The sequence below is a fragment of the Ursus maritimus genome, unplaced genomic scaffold (assembly GCF_017311325.1).
Source record: "Ursus maritimus isolate PB19 unplaced genomic scaffold, ASM1731132v1 scaffold_31, whole genome shotgun sequence".
Taxonomy (NCBI): Eukaryota; Metazoa; Chordata; class Mammalia; order Carnivora; family Ursidae; genus Ursus; species Ursus maritimus.
The window spans coordinates 26,228,211-26,248,947 of NW_024425675.1; the positions used below are offsets into that span (position 1 = coordinate 26,228,211).

Genomic DNA, 20,737 nt, shown 5'->3' on the forward strand with positions numbered 1-20,737 from the left:
ATTAAACAGTGTAGCTTTCATAAGACTTTCTTGAAGTGGACTTTTCTTTCTGGAAAGAGACCTGATTATTTCAGAAGGGCTCTAAGGACAAAGGATGGAGTTTCAAAGCCCTTAAAAAGATAAGAAACTTAAATGAACCTGTACTTTTTATGGCATTCTTACACAAGAAATAAAGGCTTTGTAGTGAAGGAAACAACTAAAACAAGCAGAGTCCGCCTTGGTAGCTCACAGCTTCACGGAATGGAGTTGAGCAGGGCTCTTGGTGCATGTTGGAGGTGATCGGATTGCAATTTGGGCAAGTGTTCAGGGACTTGAAGAGCTTATTTGAACCAATCCCCAGTCTTCCTTACACTGCGTATGCAGACATGTATCAGAATGTGAGGACATGCCTTTGGGCTCGGGGATGTGGATTGGGCAGCAGTTCCTCAGGGGTTAGGCATCCCTCCAGTGCCTCTCTATACCTGGGCGGTGTCTGAGTCAATTCTAGCTTTAGCATGACCCATGTCACGATCATTAACCGTCTTTGCCGGGCTGCGACATTGTGTTCTTATTATTCCCTGCTTGGTTCCCCTTCTCCCTTCGTTCTCCCGATCCTCCCAAGTTTGTTAACTTCATGATGATACTTTCATGTTTGTCTCCATGTTCACATAATCGTAGACAGACATACATGAACATAAACACGTCAAGAATTGTGAAGAGCCTGGATTTTCCCCAGCTTGCAAGCCAAGGAGTGAATTTGTTGCCATTGCATGGATGCCAGCAGAAAGAGGAGACTCCTGGGTCAGAGACAGAGGCTGATTATTGCTCACAGAATAGCAGTGCCAGAGTGTCAGAGTTTGTACGATTCCTGGGCCCCATCCCATTCCCGAATGTTCATACGGAGAGCACCTGAAGGCACCAACACACAAAAGGAGGAACCGCATAGGGAACCTGACTCTAATGAGGACTAAACCTGCCTGATCTTTGTCCCTGGACGGGCACATTCTCTTTATTATTCTAGATACTAAACCAGCTTCCCCTTTGTTCTGGAGGGAGATCCCACCTCACTCTTCCAGAGCTGTTCACTATCCGAACATCCTTGAAAAGACAGTTTAGAACAAAGAGCTAGTGCCTCTGCTCGAAAAATGGGCAGAAATACCAGGGACTCCTGGAGAATAGTCTCCCAGCAAGACCTGTACACATATTCGTTCGTTAATGCATGCATCCATTCCAACTGGTCTTTTTCTGAATGCTTACTATTTACCCCACACCATTGTAGGCATTGGGTATACAGCAACGAACAAGACAGACCAAAGACCCTGTCTTTCATAGACCTTGAATTCTAAAGTGGAGCAGAGATAGACAAAAAACAAAGTGAATAAATGAATGGTATTAGTAACGGAGAAGATGACAGGTGTCACTGAGAAAAAGAACACGCCAGAAGAAAAGGGTGGAAACAGAGACATTTGCATATATGAGATTACTGATCATCGCTTTCAAACAGTGGGATCATATAATGACAGCTAAGGCTCACTGAGGGCTTGCTGTGTGGCTGGCATTATTCTAAGTGTGCCGCGTGTCATAACTCAGTCACTCTTGTACAATTCTGTGAGGCGTTACAGACGAGAGGCTCAGAGGGACTGAGTGACTCACCCCAGACTACATGTTTGGGAAGAGGTGGCAGAACCAGGATTTGAGTCCCACATCTGGCTTCCGTGTGTGCTCGTAACACACACACCGCCTTGTCAAGTACAGGTCTTTTTTCCCATTTCTTACTATTTTCAATCCACAGTGTGTCATTTGGCCTAACTGTAGCCATTCTTTTAGATAATGAAAAATATTCCATGTCGTTGGCACACCGTAATTTATTAAGCATTCTCCTTAATAAGTTGGATGAGCTTTCAATTTGTCTGCAGTTTCTTGGCCCCCATAAAAAATGCTGCAAAAATTTTTTTTTTGTTTATTCTGTTACGTGGATGCTGTTTAGTCTACAGCCTAGATTTTCAATAGAAAGATTGCTGGGTCCAAGTGCGTGGACATTTGACATTTTGATAGATGTTGGACTGCTTTTGAATACTATTGCTCTTAATACTCTGCGTTAATTCCATTTCTATCAGCAATGATAAATATGAACACTTGTGCCAGCAAACACACAGTCACTCTTTCTGGCTTATCGGTCTCTTAGATACAAAGTGCTGTCTCATTGTCCCTTTAACTAGCATTTGCCTGACGACTTACAAATGGAGACTTTTTTTCCTATACATTTATTGGCCATTTAGAGTGGTTCTTCTGTGAATTGTTTGTGTGTGTGTGTGTGTGTGTGTGTGTCCTGTACCCATCTTTCTATTGTGTCTTTTATCCCCCAATGGTCAGTATGTGAGAGATCTTTGTATGGAGGGCTACCCTGTCTTCCAAATTGGAAGAACTCCCCCGTCCAGATGTGTCATTTGTTGATTAACTTTGTTTATGATATGTTTTCCATGTAGAAGTTTTAAGTTCCTTAATAATTAAGTTTACCTTTCCTTTATAGCCTTTGAGTTTTCATTTTTGGTTTTGAAGATATTCTTGACCTCAGAATATGTATATAATCGCTTAGATTTTCTTAGAAATCTCTAAGAATTTTAAGTCTTACTTTCACGCACATTATGCATTTTTACCATTAACTTTATTTATACATCCAACTGGTACCAGAATGATCTTTCCAGCAGTAGACCTGATGCATTATTCTCTTTTGCAAATGTCTTTGGTGACTCCACGTTCCCTATGGGATAAACTCCAAGGACATGTAAAGCCATGTGTGATCTGACTGTGTTGCCTCAGTTTATCCTGTGAGTCTCCCTTTCTTTCATGCTGTAGCTGTCCATACTAATTTGAAGGTCTCTGGATGTTCTCTAACTAATGAATAGAATGTGGATGGCAACAGCTGTTCCTCTCCTATCACTGCCAGCTCATGAACCACAGGGATTTGCTTGATTTTCTTGTGAACTAATTAGATACCCTTTTTATGACACTCTCTGGCAACACATATGCAAAGAAAATTTGTATTTTAGAAAGCAGGGGGTATCTTTGTATCTGAGTATCCATGGTCCTTAACAGATAGTGTCCTGATTTTCACTGTCATCATTTAACCTCTTAGTGGCAGGATCATGTCTTGGCATCTTCTTCATAGCAGGTATTCTAAAATTTATACTTGGGGTTTGTTATAAGCGGATATGGTGAGACATGAAGACCTGGAATTGACCATCAGGAAGGAAAAAGTTTATACTCAAGGTCCCGAGGAACAGGAGGTACCATACTGGTCTCTGGTTGTCTGGGATCTGGCCCTGGGGTGACTTGGGGAAAGGGGGATCTTGGCTTGGTGTGCGAGACCTTGACAAAGGAGGTGGCTGGGAGTGTGGGCTCTGGACGGGTGGGTTGTGTGTCAAAGGTGGGCTCACGCAGGAGCAGTGTGCCGTCTCTAGGAATTAGCTTTCCCTGGGAGGGACAGTCTCTTCGGGAGCAAGGCCCCAAATGCCAGAGCACCAAGAAGATAGAAAATATAGTCAACCAGCATGGTGCTGGGCGTCGTTACCTCACTGAGGGCTAGTTACGTGTGTGTCTGTCTCCTTTGTCCCAGCTCCAGCCATGGTGGTTTCTCTTTTGTTAGGAGGTGTATAGAGTAGGGTTTTTTTCTTAACATAAAGGTGATAATTGCATTTTATGTTTCCTTTCCTCTGATCACAATGAAAGGTTGCTCAGTAGAATGTATTACTACAGTCAGTTCAGAGCTGATGCTACCCTCTGTCTACAGAGGAGTAAAATTGTGTCACCCAGGTGGCAAATACAGCCTCCAGGGAGGTGCCTTGCCTGAAAGTAACGACAATATGGTCTGGGTGTTTTTCTTTACAGCCTCCAGGGAGGTGCCTTGCCTCAGTAACGACAATATGGTCTGGGTTGTTTTTCTCAAAAAGGAGAGACATGAAGGTTCATTGAAGGTCTCTGGAACCAGAGTCCACCAACTGCCAAATGTCAACCTTCTCCTTTATGAAGTGAGGGGATGCGGGAGTTACATGATTTTGAAGGTTCTCTACCATCTCCAAAATCATTTCTTCTCATTGTCACAGAGAACCATTAGACCAGAATAAAACAACAAAAGGTTAATCTTCTGGGAAGAGTCCTGGTTCTGACCAAACATGGCTCAGTTAATTTCCAGATGGCATCTTGGGTAATTCAGGACATCCTCCTTGTGGCTTGATTTTAAGTGACTCACATGAGTCACACAGAAGGCTTTGGTCCCTTGAGCAGCTAATTAAGACACTCCCTGCCTCAAACTGCTTTTCCATCTGCTTAGCCTTTGTAGGAAAAATAATGAAGAAGCTGTTTTGTCACAGAAAGACTTGATTTTGCCTCTGATTTTCCAGTTGACATCCCCAAATGAAGTAATGGGTTAACTATAAATATGGAAAGCATGTTGGATTTTTAAGAACCGTGCATTGGGAAAAACTGAAGCAACTATTTTCTGTCCTTCCTTTTATGACAAATTTTCACGAACCTCTGCCTTTCCAAATTCTGCGTTTGGCCTTGGGCATGGCGTTTTCCCGACAGTCTTGTGTACCTGTCCAATGTTCTTCTCACAACGCACCCCCCTTTCTAATTAAACTGCTCGATTCTTTGTTCCAGGCATGTGCTAAGGCTCCATCCTGCTTCTATGCCTTTTGTGTTTTTAGAATGTTCTTTTTGTTCTCCTTCACCACATGCAAATTCTGCATCTATTTTAAAGCCTTTTCTTACTTTTACAGACCTCACTGATTTCTCTTTCTTCTGAACTCTGGAAGGTCTTCCAGGCAACGAGTGAATATGTACATCTCTATATATCTTCCTGTGTTGCTTTCTCTTTTTTGCACTTTCTTCCCAACGTGATCATAAGCGTCTTGAGCAAAGGATCCGCGTGTAGCAGGTCTTCCCAGTCCTTCATGGAATTTAATCTAGAGTAGTGGTTAAAAAATTCAGGTTAATTACCATTTCTTTTTTGGGGAGATGTGTATTTTTCTTTCACTGTTAAAGATTCAAAAATTCAATTCCATTAATGTTTTTGACTTTTACTCTATGCTGACAGCTATGGGTAAAAAAATAAATAAATAAAAGGAATAAGCCACAGTCCCGCTCTGTGTACCGTCTCGTAGGGACAGGGGAAGGGGTGAGCAGCTTGGGGGTGGGGTAGGTGTGGGCATAAGTGGCTTTCGTAGATTGTAGGCTGAGGGCGCTGTCTGGTAGGGCAAGGGCCACAAGACATAAGTAACAGTGGGGGCTCCTGTGGGAAAATAGTAACTGGGCAGAAGCAATAAACTAAAATAGTTTCTTGAAACTTTTCTCAATCTGTCTCTTGGGCCCATAAACTATGTGTCCTATTTTTGATGTAATATTGTGGAAAATTTCTACCATATCCATAATCTTAATTTGAGGCCAAAAAAAAAAAATACCATAATGGTTCAGCTTAGTGTTTTGTCAGGTGTCTTCTAATTTCACATTTTAATTTTAAGTGTAATGAAATGATAATTGACAATTAACTCCTGAATAAGGACAACTCAGCATGACATCGCAAACAGTCTCAAGGGTACCAAGTGAAGAAAATTTCGAATTATTGTCCGATCAGTGCTGGGCAAGGATTATCTACTGAAGGAGCTAGATTTCATTTGGAATGGCCTGCAGCTGGAGCTGTGTTTTTCTAAGCTGGAACTTACTAAGTTCTTTTCCCAGTTATTACTCTACTTTTATATAAATGAGGTAAGTGGTAGGTCACCGTGGCCCAGATTCAAAGATTGAATGAATTCAACTCCACCTCTCAATGGCAAGAAAGCAAAGAATTTGTGTCATCAAAAAAAATTTGTTCAATTTTTTCATTATTCTATTAAAACACACGTAACACAAAAGTTACCTTTTAAGCCACTGTAAAGTGAACAGTTCAGTGGTATTAAGTACATTCACACCGTATACAAACATCACCACCATCCATCTCCAGAACTCTCTCTCTCCCTCTCTCCCTCCCTCTCCTTCCCTCTCCCTCTGCCCTCTCTAAAATAAATAAATCTTTTTAAAAAATTCATTCACGTTGTAGCATGTGTCAGAATTTCCTTCCTTTTTTTGAGTCATATTCCATTCTATGTCTAAACCACATTTTGTTTATCCCTCCATCTGTCAATGGACACGAGTTGCTTCCATATCTTGGCTCCTGTGAATAACGCTGCTCTGAACATAGGTGTATAGATTGTGGCCGCTTTTAATCTAGTAGGAACAGAGGGCATCGATAAGCAGAATAGGCTCGGAACAAGAAAAAATCTAGTAAGAACACAGTGAAAATGGCTGCCCACCCTCAGCCTTAGTGTTTGTGAGACAGTTGGGATTGGTGGGCATGGGGAGCTGGGAGTATGGGACTTGGGTCTGATCTAGACCAGTAGCTACCATTAGTCCCCGCAGCCTATGGTCATGCGGGAATGTGCATCCAGAGTTGCTCCTGCAATCTGTTCCAAGAGAAATGGGCATTGTGGGCTTCTATGTGAACTTTCCAATTTTTAAATGTCCCCTTAATGAAAAATTTTAAAAGATTGTGCAAGTCAAATAAAAATGCCTGTGGTCTATATAATTTGAGATTTCTTCCTGAAACACACCAATCAGTAAAGGTACGTTAATGACTGATAATCAGGGTTTTATCTTTTTAAATAATGCAGACCAGGGATCAGCAAACTTTTACTTAAAGGAGTAGGTAGTAGGTGCTTCAGGCTTTGCAAGGCTGTACAGTCTGTCACAATTACAGAACCACTCAACTGCAAAAAAAATAGCCACAGACAATATGCAGATGAATGGATGTAAATGAATTTATGTCCCAATAAAACTTTATTTACAAAATCCTGTGGCCTGTCTGCCGTAGTTTACTGACCGCTGGTATAGATGAGTCAGAGGGCAGGGGCAAACAATCAGGAAAAATAATCATAAAGGGTTGATGGGGGATAGGGGACTGGTTAATTAAAATATAGAGCATCTATAAAAAGAAAGTCCTGTGCATTTATTAAAGGACGAATGAGAGGGATTGATTTGTACGGTGGCAGATTGCATTGTTCAACGATAGCAGCACTTTGATACTCCACTCCTCCCATTGAGATAGATAGGGTCTGGATCTGAATCTGCCTTTGAATTCAAATATACTTTTGCACCTCTTTTGCCCAGTAGAGTATGGTGGAAATGATGCTATGTGACTTTCAAGGTTAGGGCATAAAAGGGGATATAGCTTCCACCTCGATGTTGGGAAATGTGCACTCATGAAGCCTCTAGCTTGCATGTCATCGGTCAGACTAATGTGTGAGGTAGTCCGTGCTATGGTTAGCCTGAACTTGACCATGTGGAAGGACCGCATAGAGAGGCCCTGGGACAACATGAGATAGATGTCAGCCAGCCCTGAGCTGCTTCAGGAGCTCACTCTTACAGCTCCAGCCTCCCCCCCGCGACCCCCTGCCAGCCAAGTCTTTCTAGAATTCCTGACCACAGAAACCACAAGAGAAAATGCCATGGTTGCTATTGTTAAACCACTACGTTTTTAGAGTGGTTTGTCATGTAGCATTAGATAATTGGAACATGCGCAGATATAGAAAGAGGAACACTGTACTGTTAGGTGAAATTAAAGCAAATCAATACAACATGTATTTATGGAAGGGTATCCCAAAAACTGTTAATTTAAGTATTTCCTCTGGGGAACAGAACTGTAGCTCCAGGACGGGAGGGAGACCATCGTGTTTCCTTTTATTTTCTGCATAATTTGAGGGTCTTACCATGTGCATATGTTACTTGATACTTTTTTAAAAACTGGTTTACATTTTATTTTTTTTAATTTATTTTTTTTAAAAGATTTTTTTATTTATTCATTTGAGAGAGAGAGAGACAGCCAGTGAGAGAGGGAACACAAGCAGGGGGAGTGGGAGAGGAAGAAGCAGGCTCCCAGTGTAGAAGCCTGATGCGGGGCTCGATCCCAGGACCCCGGGATCACGCCCTGAGCCGAAGGCAGACCCTTAACGACTGAGCCACCCAGGCGCCCCTGGTTTACATTTTAAAGTAGAGAATGATAACTAGAATTTTCTGAGTTTGTGGGATTTTTCTTTCTTCACTTTTTTTTTTTTTTTTTTTTTTTTTTTTTTTTTTTTTAGGATTGGTTCCTTTTTACCTCATGCATCTATAGAATTTAAAGTTGTGCACAGTGGTATTTAGACCCTTCACAAATTCACATATATAAGAATGTAAGGATATTGGAGATAAAAGAATATGTTGAAATATGGATAATTTAGGAAGAAAACCTATTTCCAGGGAAACCTAAGTGAAAGTAAAATACTGCATCTCAATTCATGCTTTAATTTATCTCAGGGTTCCATTTTGATAAGATGAGGAAATACAAAATTTAATTTATAAAAACCCAACCTGTTATTGTGCTTTTAAGATCATTATCATTACCACCTTCCCCAGCCTTATTCTTATTGTCTTTACTGAAACATGGTGTGTGTGTGTGTGTGTGTGTGTGTGTGTGTGTGTGTGTGTGTGTGTGTTTAAAGATTTATTTATTTATTTTAGGGAGAGCATGGGCACATGCACAAGTGGAGGGAGGGGCGGAGGGAGAGAGAGTCTCAAGCAGGCTCCACGCTCTGTGCAGAACCTGATGCAGGGCTTGATCCCACAAACTTGACTGAGATCATGACCCAAGCTGAAATCAAGAGTTAGAGGCTTAACCAACTGAGCCACCCAGGCACCCTGAATTGTGTTATATATTTTTAATGAGATCATTTAACAGAAGCATTTGGCTAAACCACATCTAGAATCCTTTTTAATCCAAGTTGCTTCTGGAGAGACAGATGTTGTCTTAAGGAGACTAGATTTTCATGGAGACTATTTACAATCAAGTATTTCTAAAAATTCTAGAATAGTTTCCTAAAACCCAGTTTTATTCCTTACTTTCAGCTTTGCCTTAGATTCCTGGGTCTCAGACATGGATGTAATTTTAGTGATTCATTTAATTCCTCTTAACTTAGAGATGAAGAAATATGAAGAGGGCCACCTCCTTGTGTTACTTTAAAACAGTGGTTCTCAGACTTGAACATCAGGATCCCTTGGAAGGCTTGTTAAAATACAGATTTCTGGCCCCATCCCCTGTGTTTCTAGTTCCACAGGTCTGGGATGGAGTTTGAGATTCTGTGTTTTTAACGAGTTTCCAGGTGCATGCCCATTTTTGCTAGTTCTGGGACCACACTTGAGAACCACTGCTTTGATGTAATTCCTTCTCAGACCAAATCGGAGAACTTATCTTCTTGCAGGTGAAAAAATCTTTCAAATGGGTTTAGATTTTTTTCCTACTTGATCATCACTTCACTGAACCTATGTGCTTATCTTTTTCCAACTTTCCAACTTTTCCGATCCAAAGGTACACATTCTCTCAACATTTTTCCTGAGCCTGTTACCATTTGTTTTTATCCTTTCGAGTCACCAAGACCAGCAGTTTAGCCACAAGGATGAATAATCCCTTGACCACGCGCCCATTCTGGCCTTGCTCTTTGTGGCTCCCCATCTTGCGGCTATTTGTGTGTGTTCTCGGTGGGTTTTCAGCTGAAGGGGGCTCAGCCCTACCTCTCTAACAAGTCATATAAAGTATCTGTCCAGCTTTTGTTGGTTTGCTGTGAAAGGTATGATTTGACTCCAACATTTAAACATGTTTAAACTGTGCTGCTCTGTGAAACTCTCTTGAAATGGGGTTTAAGGTTCCCTCTGTATATCACAGGAGAAATATGCCTTGATATCAGCAGGTCATCATCTTATATGTATTTAAAAACTAGCTTAGGGCTGGAAAGAAATTTAGAGAGCAGACGCAGGTTGAGATAAACATTGACTAGGTAGGTCAGTTCCCGTAGGGAAAAAGAGAATCCTATCAGAGTAACCTGGTTCCATTCAGCATTTTTGGAGAGCCTGCTGCATGCTGAAGACCATGCTGGGGTTTGAGTACACAGAAATAGAAAGACGTATCCACAGAGGCAGCCTAGCATCATGGTGGTGAGTGCGGACTCTGGAGCAGGTGGGACTGAGTTCAAGTCTCATCTCCATGAATGCTGATGGGCCAGTATGTAAGCTTGCAAGCTTGACTTCTTCTCATGTATGAAAAGGAAATAAAAAACACCTACTTTGCATGTGTGTCCAACTCCATCATGAGATAATGCCTTGCCTTGGTCGGCTTGGGCTGGCGTAACAAAACACCATAGACTGGTAGTAAACAACAGAAATGTATTTTCTCAATGTTCTGGAAGCTGGAAAGTTCAAGATCAGTATCAGGCAGGGTTCATTTTCTGGTGCGGACTCTTCCTAGCTGGTAGATGACCACGTTCTCACTCACGCAGCCTTTTGTCTGTGTCCGCATGAGCAAGAGCAAGCTCTCTGGTGTCTCCTCTTCTGGGGCACTAACCCCATCATGAAGGCTCTCATGACCGCATCGAAGCCTACTCACCTCCAAAGGCCCATCCCCAAGTACTGTCACATTGGGGGTTAGGGCTTTACCACATGAATTTGTTGGGGGGCAGCAGGGGACACAAACATTCAGTCGGTGCCTTTAAGTTGTTCAGCCAGTTCTTGGAGTTAAGGAACTGCTCTGCTGATTTCCTCATTAAGGCTTCCTCCCTTCTTCAGCGTCTGCTGCCAGCTGCCATTGGATGGAGCAACGTTGTGAAGGCTAGAAATACACTGAAAAGTTTTAACCAGCTTTTAAATCTGCTCCATGTAGCGATTGTTCTTACCAGAGGCTTAGGGGATAAATTTAATTAGCATACACTTTCCTTTTTCTGGAAATACTGTCTTGAGCTCAGTATCGATCCCCACTTTCCAGTAATGTGATTGTAGTCTCCATGGGAAAGCTCTGGAATCTAGTTTCTCTAAGTGGATATTGAATTAAATTTGAAAATATGAGAATTTCTTTAGGTATACCCTGATGTGTTCATCGATTCATGACCCTGTAAGTGTGATCTAAAAATTTATAACAGAAAAGCATTACAGACCTCACATACTTCACTTCTAAAATTCTGGTACTTCATTAAACTTCTTCAACAGTGTGTATTCTCTGTTAAATAGGAAATCTTAACTGTGTCCATTTGTTAAAGTTAGGTTAGAAGATGCGCTTCTGTCTCATGAGCTGGTTGTCTAACCACAGTTGTTTTACGAGTGGAGAGAGTGGTGAGTGGGAAAGCCAGGACCAGACAAAGAAAGACGAAAGGAATCACATGTCAAAGTCTCCCAAGTTGAAGATTATTTCTCTGATGAAAACAGAGCCTCACACCTACCCCAGAATGGTTGATTCCCACTTTCACACTTCCCTGAAAATACCGCATGTTTTAATTCCAACAGAAAACCAAACCCTTGATGACGGAATTCTCAGTGAAGTCTACCATTATTTCTCGTTATGCCTTCACTACGGTTTCCTGTAGAATGCTGAATAGAGCTTCCGAGGACCAAGAAATTGAGTTTCAGATGCAGATTCCAGCTGCAGCTTTCATCACCAACTTCACTATGTAAGCAGCACTCTGGTCAGAGACCCTGGAATGGAGATGTGTGTGGGGTGGCCAGGGTGAGCCTGAGAGGATGTGAGCTCCACAGCCTTTGGGCACGAGAATTTCTCCCAGCAGATGGCATGTGGCTCAGAAGATTGACTCCCTCCTTCCCGTTCTCCTCCCTTCTCTACCTTCCTTCTTTCCTTTCTCTCTCCCTTCCATCCCTTCTTCTTCCTTCCCTCCTTTTCACAATCTCTTCTTTTATTCTGTTCCTGTCTTCTCTTGCCTTCGATTCTCCTTTTTTTCCTGTCTTTCTCTCCTTCCCTCCACAAATGAGTGCCCACTCTGGGCCAGAAGCACCTCAAAGTGATCAGTATACTTCTATGAAAAAGACAGTGTTGTTTGGCTGCAGAAATTGCAGTGGGGAGAAATAATAAGTGAGTAAACAAATCAATAGATGAGATCATTTCAGAGCACAGCAAGTGCTTCAAGATGGCAAGGAAGACCGAGAGGGGCTTGTCTAGGCAGGGAGAAATCAGGGAGGTGGCTCAGAAGAGGCAGTGTTTAAGTGAGATCTCAATGATGAGATAGTGTGATCCCTATGATATATGAGGTAAACTGTATTTTTTCTTCTATTCTGAACTAGGAGGTAAAGACATGCAAAGTAGGGTGGATTTGGGGGTTTTGTTTTGGGTCTGGGTGAGATTCAAGCTGGTGAATCTTCATGGAAATTTGTTTGGGCAGATCTGGTTTCCTCCTGGAGAATCCCAGAGGCACCATGGGTCAGGCCTGACTATTTAGACCTGTTGAAAATTGCCCTAGAATGAAATGAATGATTCCAGAGTAGTGCCTTGGTCTGGAATGCTTTCTTTCTGGATATCCAAGAGTCACATAAAAATATTTTCTAGGGTTGTCATGGTTATGAGAGCCACGTTTGAATTTGTCTTGGAACTGCAAGTTGGTAACACAGCTGTCTCTTGTGTTTCAGGCTCATTGGAGACAAGGTGTATCAGGGAGAAATTACAGGGAGAGAAAAGAAAAATGGTGATAAAGTAAAAGAGAAAAGGAATAAAACCTCAGAAGATAATGGGTAAGTGCCACTGAGTTAAGGAATTAAAATCCACTTCAGCAAAGGGCCACATTTCCTCTTCCTTTGCCTACCCAAACTCTTCCCTTCCTTCAAGGATTTATCTGCTTTTTATTGTTATCATATAGTAAGTAATTGAATATATATATTCAATTGAATATATTGTATATATTACAATATATTCAAGTAATTGAATATATATATATTCAATTCACTATATATAGTGAACAATATAGCAGGAAAGGGTTTATAATAAAAAGGAACATTTTACCATCCCCATTCCCCGGGTCTCACTTCCTAGAAACATCCACTTCTAATATTTCTGTAGTTTCTTTTTGCAGTGACCTCCCTAACTCTGAAACTTACAGTACTCTAGTTTTTTAAAAATTTCATGGTGAACATCAGACACTATCTGTTGATTCTCTGCGGTGATGGAAGAGGATTTAGCATATGTATAACACTCCCACCTTCCATCTGCATTCCACAGTTTTATATTCTTATCTCTTCTTCCATCGATGTAAGCCGTGTTACACCATCTTAGACTAGCCGTACTATCTTAAATGATAATTTCCTCTCCTTCACTGAAACCCAACCTTCCCTTTCCCATTTCCAGTGCCCATCTTTTTCTACATGATCATTGACTTTTGCACTGTCAGAATTACCAACATCTAAATTCTGATCTGTAATGATATGTATTTTCTTTGTTTTGTCTATAACTTGAATCTAAACATTGAAAACCAATAACCGGTATTTGAGTTTATCGATTACATAAATGGCATTAACTGCAGAGTCACTTGGTATACTAAGATTCTGTTTCCCTCTCTACTAGCCCATTTGAAGAAAAGTGATCTGTTCCCTTTGAAGAAAAATGATCTTGGTATCCAGATCAGTTGGTGTGAACTTGTGAACCTGTTTTTGTTCGTTAAAAAAAAGGATTTAGTTTTGAGAACGCTTGTTCTTTAAAATCATAGACTGTCAGAAACTTTGCTGTTGGAAATCCTATTAGCGAGAATGGAACATCTCACTCTTGCCTGGAAGATGTGAGTCATGGGTTTACTTTGATGCAAAAAGCAGCCAAGGTCCACAGCTTCAGATAAGGCATTGTTGGACACAAAAGTCCACATGTATCTTTTTTTTTTTTTTTTTTTAAAGATTTTATTTATTTATGTGACAGAGAGACAGCCAGCGAGAGAGGGAACACAGCAGGGGGAGTGGGAGAGGAAGAAGCAGGCCCACAGCGGAAGAGCCTGATGTGGGACTCGATCCCAGATCACCAGGATCACGCCCTGAGCCGAAGGCAGACGCTTTAACGACTGCGCTACCCAGGCGCCCCAGTCCACATGTATCTTAACTTTGTAGTTCGTAAGAACAGAGAACCTCGAGTTTGCTTCTCAGTCCAGGCTGATGCTAACCACTTTACACACAGCCCTGCTTTTTTTCGAGCCTCCAAACACTGGTTCGTTTGACCTTATCTACACTCCACTTTTTCCCCCAATCCTGTGATATTACCTTGTGTCCTCCTTTGTTTGGCCAGATTCTCCATGATGCCTTTGCTGTGTAGTCTCCTTTACTGCAGCAGTTTATTAAAACCTAATTTTGTTGGACTGCAGGTGGATCCCAAGTGGTCTTTATCAGATGAGTTTTATGAGGATTATGTTTCATTACAATTCATGACTTGTTCATCATTATGCCACAGTTGAGTTCAGTTAGATCACAACATATACATTTGTTTTTCCTGGAGTTTTTAATTGTCTTTCTTTTTTCTTATGAGATAAAACTTAAATTGTCACTATTAACATCTAGCAAGACACATAACTCTTTTGAAATGGTGACTAAATGAAAGCAATGACCGAGTTTTTCTGCAAGCAATGATATCCATGTTATTGCCAACAGCAGTTGGAAGGCATCACTGATTGGGAGGCACATCCTGATTTTAGAGCTGTCAATCATGGAAGAATGGTGTCTCCAGGTCCATGGAATACTGTCATCACTTTGCAGCCTTGTCATCAATGTTTACCCTGGGATTTCTTTTCATTTTCTTCTGGGTTGCTTTTATTACTCCTTACATTCCATATCTTCCTCTTTCTTTTTTCATTTTCACTTTGCTGGAGTATATTCTGAAGTAATTTCCTCAGAATGGATGTATGAGAGGCAAACTTTCTGAGACCTTGATTAATATTTTGACTGTATATAGAGTTTAAGATTGAGAATAATTTATCATCTCAACTTTGAAGACATTGCCCCCAGTGTCTTATAAGATCTGGCATTGCTGATGATGCATCTGGTGTGGACTAACACCACTCTTTTTCTGTGTTTCCTCTACCTGATGTTTTGAGAGTTTACAATAATGGGTTTAAGTGTTAGTCTTTTTTCAGTCATTCTTCCCAGCTTTTAGTGAAGCTTTTCCATCTTAATAGTTGTGTCTCTTTTAGCTCTGGGAAAGAGGAGTGTAGGAAGCCTGTCATCTTAGTTACTCATTCATATAGGGACATGGAGGTCTCCTTCCTGTATTTGATGCCCTTCCCACTCACATCTCATGCTGAGCCAGAGCCTGCCATCTCTCTGACATTCTGTAGATGATCTGCATCTTGATCCTTCACTGCAGTCCCTTCCTACACAGTCTGAGCTGCAGAGTTCTTGCTCTACTGAATTCCCCATCTTCCAGAAATGTTTTGAAGTGCCGTACCCACTGATGGTTGCCTCTACCACTCATTCCTTTGGTTTAATCCTTTACCATCCCTTTTATGGTCTGTCTACCATCTTGAATCAGAGAACCTTCACTCCAAGCACTGAAACATTTGGAATGGCTTGTATTTTTATATTCTTTGCAATCCTTTATTCTTTATCCTTACCCCAGGCACGTCCACCAAACTTTACCAAGTGTAAAAACCCAATATATTAGCCATTTTAAAGTTACATCAGATGTCAGGCTCATTTGGCCGTTCCTGTAAAGAGAAGAATGCAATTCATATCTTGACCCCAAAACTCTCTTTTCCAGTAGTTCACCTATTTCAATATTCCCTTTCCCATTGGCCCCCTCAAGCCTGACTCAGGGAGAGGCAGGAAAGTTCAGCAGTCTTTGAATTCTGTACTCTTCGGTATTCCTTGAAACTTTGTAACCTTCCTGTAGTGCAGGCCTTTGCTTCTCTTCCCAATACTAACGCGAAGTTTTTCTTCTGAGGACTCTCTTGAGAGAGTGGCCAGGGCCCTGAGGGGATTTGAGGGAACTTGGCTTTCTCTGACCGACCCTGTATTCCCTTTTCTTTTCCTTACAGGGAGAAGGGGACTGATATGTTCAGAGCCTCTGTTGTGATTCCCAGCAAGGACAAAGCTGCCTTCCTCCTCAGTTATGAAGAGCTCTTACAGAGGCGGCTGGGGAAGTATGAGCACATTATCAGCGTGCGGCCCCAGCAGCTGGTGGGGAGGCTGATGGTGGAAGTGAACATTCTGGAGAGGTCTGGCATCGAGTCACTGGAGGTGCTGCCCTTACAGCACAGCAGGCAGAAGGGCAGCGGGAGAGGGGAAGGTGAGTGCGATCGCCGGGTGTCCTGTGCTAACTCAGAGCGGGGCGTTGGCTTTAGAGAAATCTATAAAACAGATGGCACCCCTTCAACAAAGGCTCTGAGAGTTGCGAGAATCTAAAAGATAGCAACACAACAAAGGCAGTGCTCTGTACTGTTTTTGTTTTTTTTTTTTTAAAAGCTGGTTCTATCCGAAGATTTAGAGATGTTTAAATCATTTGACATACTAATCTTACTTCTGGACATCTAATCCAGGTGAGGCATCTAAAATATTGGGAATGTTACACACGGGACCCTGTTTGGTAACATTTGTAGTAACAAAAACGTTCTGTCTTCCTAAATATTCAGCCACACAAACGTGATTAGTAAAATATGGTTATGAAAACAATGCAGCATGTGATGGGGGGGAAAAGCCACTCTTGTAGACACTCTGTAATGTTAAGTATGTTGTTTGTTAAATGTGACGTTGACGAAAGATTAGAAAGGTCTATAAAATAATGCTTTTATACAAGGAGGTGAGGGATTACAGGGTTATTTTTCTAAAAATCCAGTTTTGAAACACTAAACATTTAACACTAACATACACATTTCAATGATGTGAGACTCTTTCTAAAATTAAATGGTGAAAGCTGTGTACTGTACATTTGATTGAGGGTGGGGACATTTTGGTTTATTACCAGGACCACTGTTTAGGTTTTTCTCAAATTCTGATTTTTTAAATCGCACTCTGTTGCAATGGTAATGATAAATTCCATACAATCTACTCTTAATTACTATATTAATTTCAGCTGATAATTTATATGAAATGTTCATGGGTGTTGGGCCTCACCCTAAGGAGACTGAGACAGATGGGTCAGAAAGTTGCACCAGGATTAGAATCTCTCGATTTCGGGTATCTGTGACATTGAGGTCCGGGGACGGCTGAGCAGAAGTGAATTTGCAGAATCTGAATTCAGCCCTTGTGGCCACAAGGAGAGTCTGGAGGATCCCAAGAAGGCTGCTTGGCCGAGAATATTTAGGAATGAGACTGAGAGTAGAGTAGAGACATGACTTGAAGAGGGGGAAAGGAGAACGCTGTTATTTAAGATAATGTGAAAATAGTCAGGACCCAGGGCTGGTGAGCGGAAGATTGAGCCGTGCGGAAGACGTGCTTTCCTCTCGCCCGCACGCAGTTCCGTTCGTGACTGTCCACGGGACAAGGCGTTTCGTCTCACAGACTGGAGTGTGTCCTGGTGCTGTGGGGGACTCAGGTCTTTTGTTATGTGGTCATTCCCAACACTGAGATTGATACTCTCAATCTAGATCACATTGAAAAATTAAAAATATCATCAAGGTATCTGTCTTTTTAAAATTTTATTTATTTATTTATTTTTTGATGTAAAGTTCCATGATTTATTACTTGCGTATAACACCTGACTTTTAGAAATGGTGAGAGTTACAACACACCATTCTTACGTCCTAGAGGCCACCGTGTGTCTGGTTCATGCATTTTATTTCCGCTCTTAGTTAGAACCCTGGAAAAAATGACCTAGGCCTTGGAAGACTCAGCTTGCACTGAGGGGACAGTAACTCTTTCAGAGGGTAATTGGGAAGTGTGTGTGCATGTGAAATGCCCGGCTCAGAGTAAGGGCTTACTAACGAAGTCTTATCATTATTAATATTTATCACCTTATATTGACTTTTCTTGTGCAAATCTTATCTCCCCTATTAGAGCCTAAGTGATTGGGAAGGCACTTCTGTGTCCGATTACTTTGTCTCCTTACGGTATTTAACACAATGCCTTTTAAACAGTAGATAGCTAATTACGTGCTTGCAAATTAGGAAAGAAAAAGAAATACACACCCAAACTAATAACAAAGGATGTTTCAGCATTTCATTTCTTCCTAATCATAATCTCTAGGGAAATTCTCCTATGTACAGCCGTGTGAAGGAGGGATGTTTTCAGGAGGAAGAAGATTCCCTACGAGTTTTTGGGATCTCCGAGAGGGCAGGGCTGCTGTGGCCACGTGTCTGGGATGGGGGCTCAGCTACGTGGGGAGGCACTCAGCTGTGGGAGACGACTCAGGTGGTCCTGCTGCGGTAACGTAATGGGTACACTTTGCCTCATTTTCAGAACCACCGTGACTCTTCAGGGATGTATGTGTATGAGTTGTGGTGTGTGTGTGTGTGTTATATTTGGAGGCTGTATGAATTAATGATTGTTAGCTGAAAAGTTGTTTACTGTTTGTATTCTGGGCCTGTGAGAATCTCAGAGGAATTTTTCCAGACCATTGATCTCGTGGGATGTGTTTATTTTTAAGAAAGTTGTTTTCCTAGCTTTTTGTACCAAAGCAGATATACTGCCTTCCAAAGCATGGAGATTTCACAAGTGTGTATCCAAGCCAGGTGCAGTGGACCGATTCCCTTTCGGCTGCTCATTGCTGTCCTTCAGCGCTCAGCTGTTACTCTCCCTGCAAAATGGCAGCCCCAGCATCGAGAGGCACAGGAGGTTGTGATGTTTGTCTGGACACTATTGCGTGCCACCAAAAGAAACCAGGGTAGAGATCAAACCAGAATCGGGCTTGCACCAGAACATGAGCTGTAATTGTGTGAATGTGGACCTATGCCAGTACATTCCTCTCCTAGATCTGGCTGCCGCTAAGAGATCAGACTTCTGGAATTTCTCAAAACAAATCTCTGACCGCTGGACCCATTAGCATCCTTAGGGATGCGCTTCTGGATTGGGATTACTGTGTGCTCGGTACTAGACTCAGCACTTGCTGTACTGTATCTCATTCAGTCTTTGTAACAGCCCTCTTTTTATCCCCGCTGTATTTGTGAAGAAGCTAAGGTTTGCAGAGTTTAAGTACTAGGAACAAGGACTCATATTTAATTATTGTTAGAAACAGAATCTGAGCACAGAGCTATCTGACTCCAACTTAATGCTTTTACCCACTGAACTGAGTACATAGAAGATTGTAAAATCCCAAGGGTGTGAGTTCACATTCCATGTCTCTCCCTAGTTGTGTAAGAACGAAAAGAAAGGCTCAAAGCAAAGAGCCTGCTTTTGATCGTGTAGTTGTCTGGTATATCGGGATCGGGCCCTGAACCATTGCAGCATAAAGCCATGGGCTCCTTCCCAGTGTAAAAGCTACTTCTGTGAGGTGTAATTTAGAAGTCAAAGCTTTATACTTACTGGATTACTAAAATATTTAACTCACGTACATGGTTCGAAATCTAAACAATATATAAATTGGTTTCCAGTGAAACACAAGATTCCCTCTCTCTTTTGTCCTCCCCCCCCCCAGTTCCTCTCCCCTCTAAAACATTTTGGTGAGTTATGAGCTCAGTGGGATAGAGTGTCTGAAACTAAGCCTCTCCTGGAACATCATGGGACGCGTGAGCTTCTGAAGGTGTATGCCAAGATAGATATTCTAGGTATGTGGTTGGTTCAAGGCTGGTTATTTCACTTTCTGTGTTAAAATCTTGAGCTTCCTGATGTTCCAGGGCAAATAAATTACTGCCCTTTCCATGATTCCAAGTTGTTTTTGGCAGAAAATGTTTATTTATGATCAGATCCCTGAGAGCTGAGAATAAAATAGAATGAGATAAAGTAAGAAATAAGGTGCCTTGCCTGTTTTATCCCCTTTTGCTTTACATGAATGACACTCAAACCCAGCTATCCCTTGAGTCACCTGGAGAGATTAAAAAAAAAAAAAGGTACAGATGCCTGAGTCCCACCTCAAACACTCGAATGAGAATTTCTCAGGGTAAGCCCTAGGAAGCTGTTTTTTGGGTGTGTCTCTCTTATGAATTTATATGAGAAACCAAAAAATATATGAGTGCTTTTGACATGTTTATTTTGTTGCAAAGCTAAAGAATAATGGTGCGTATTTTTCTATCACTAAATAGGTATGGTTCTATGACCTTCATAGTTTCCCTTTTATATTCTTTGCTTTTTTTTTTTTAAAAAAAAAGCAGGTTTTTTTGAGGTTTAGTTTACATAGCATAAAATTTTCTCATTTTAAGTGTATAATTCATTGATTTTTAGTAAATTTGCAGAGTTGTACAGTCATCACCACAATCTAGTTTTAGAACATTTCTATCACCCAAAAGATCCTTGTATCTCTTTGCAGTCACTCCCTGTTCCCACCCAAGCCCCAGGCAGCCACTAATCCATGTGCTGTGTCTCTTCAGATATTTGTATTTTTTAATGTATTTTTATTATATTATGTTAGTCACCATACAGTACATCCCCGGTTTCCGATGTAAAGCTCGAAGATTCATTAGTTGTGTATAACATCCAGTGCACCATGCAATACGTGCCCTCCTTACTACCCATCACCAGCCTATCCCATTCACCCATCCCCCTCCCCTCTGAAGCCCTCAGTTTGTTTCTCAGAGTCCATAGTCTCTCATGCTTCATTCCCCTTCTGATTAGCCCCCCTTTCTTTATCCCTTTCTTCCCTTACTGATCTCCTAGTTCTTATGTATTTTTTAAAGCACCCCAGGTGATTCTGATGCTCTATAAATGTTGGGAACCCTTACTTTGAACTTACTAGCTGACTTTAGGGACATTGACGATGTCAAGATCTGAACCTACAGAAACATCTTCTAAAATAAGTAAGATTGCT

The 20,737-nt window shown here is 41.5% G+C and overlaps 1 protein-coding gene across 1 annotated transcript in view; it reads left to right on the forward strand.

The window, feature by feature from the left end:
• ITIH5 (inter-alpha-trypsin inhibitor heavy chain 5) overlaps window positions 1-20,737 on the forward strand; it is a 73,988-nt gene that overhangs the window by 9,757 nt on the left and 43,494 nt on the right. Inside the window, exons 3-5 of the mRNA XM_040645444.1 lie at window positions 11,374-11,537; window positions 12,505-12,606; window positions 15,879-16,129. Coding sequence (XP_040501378.1) covers window positions 11,374-11,537; window positions 12,505-12,606; window positions 15,879-16,129 — 517 coding nt within the window. The remainder of the gene's footprint in view (window positions 1-11,373; window positions 11,538-12,504; window positions 12,607-15,878; window positions 16,130-20,737) is intronic.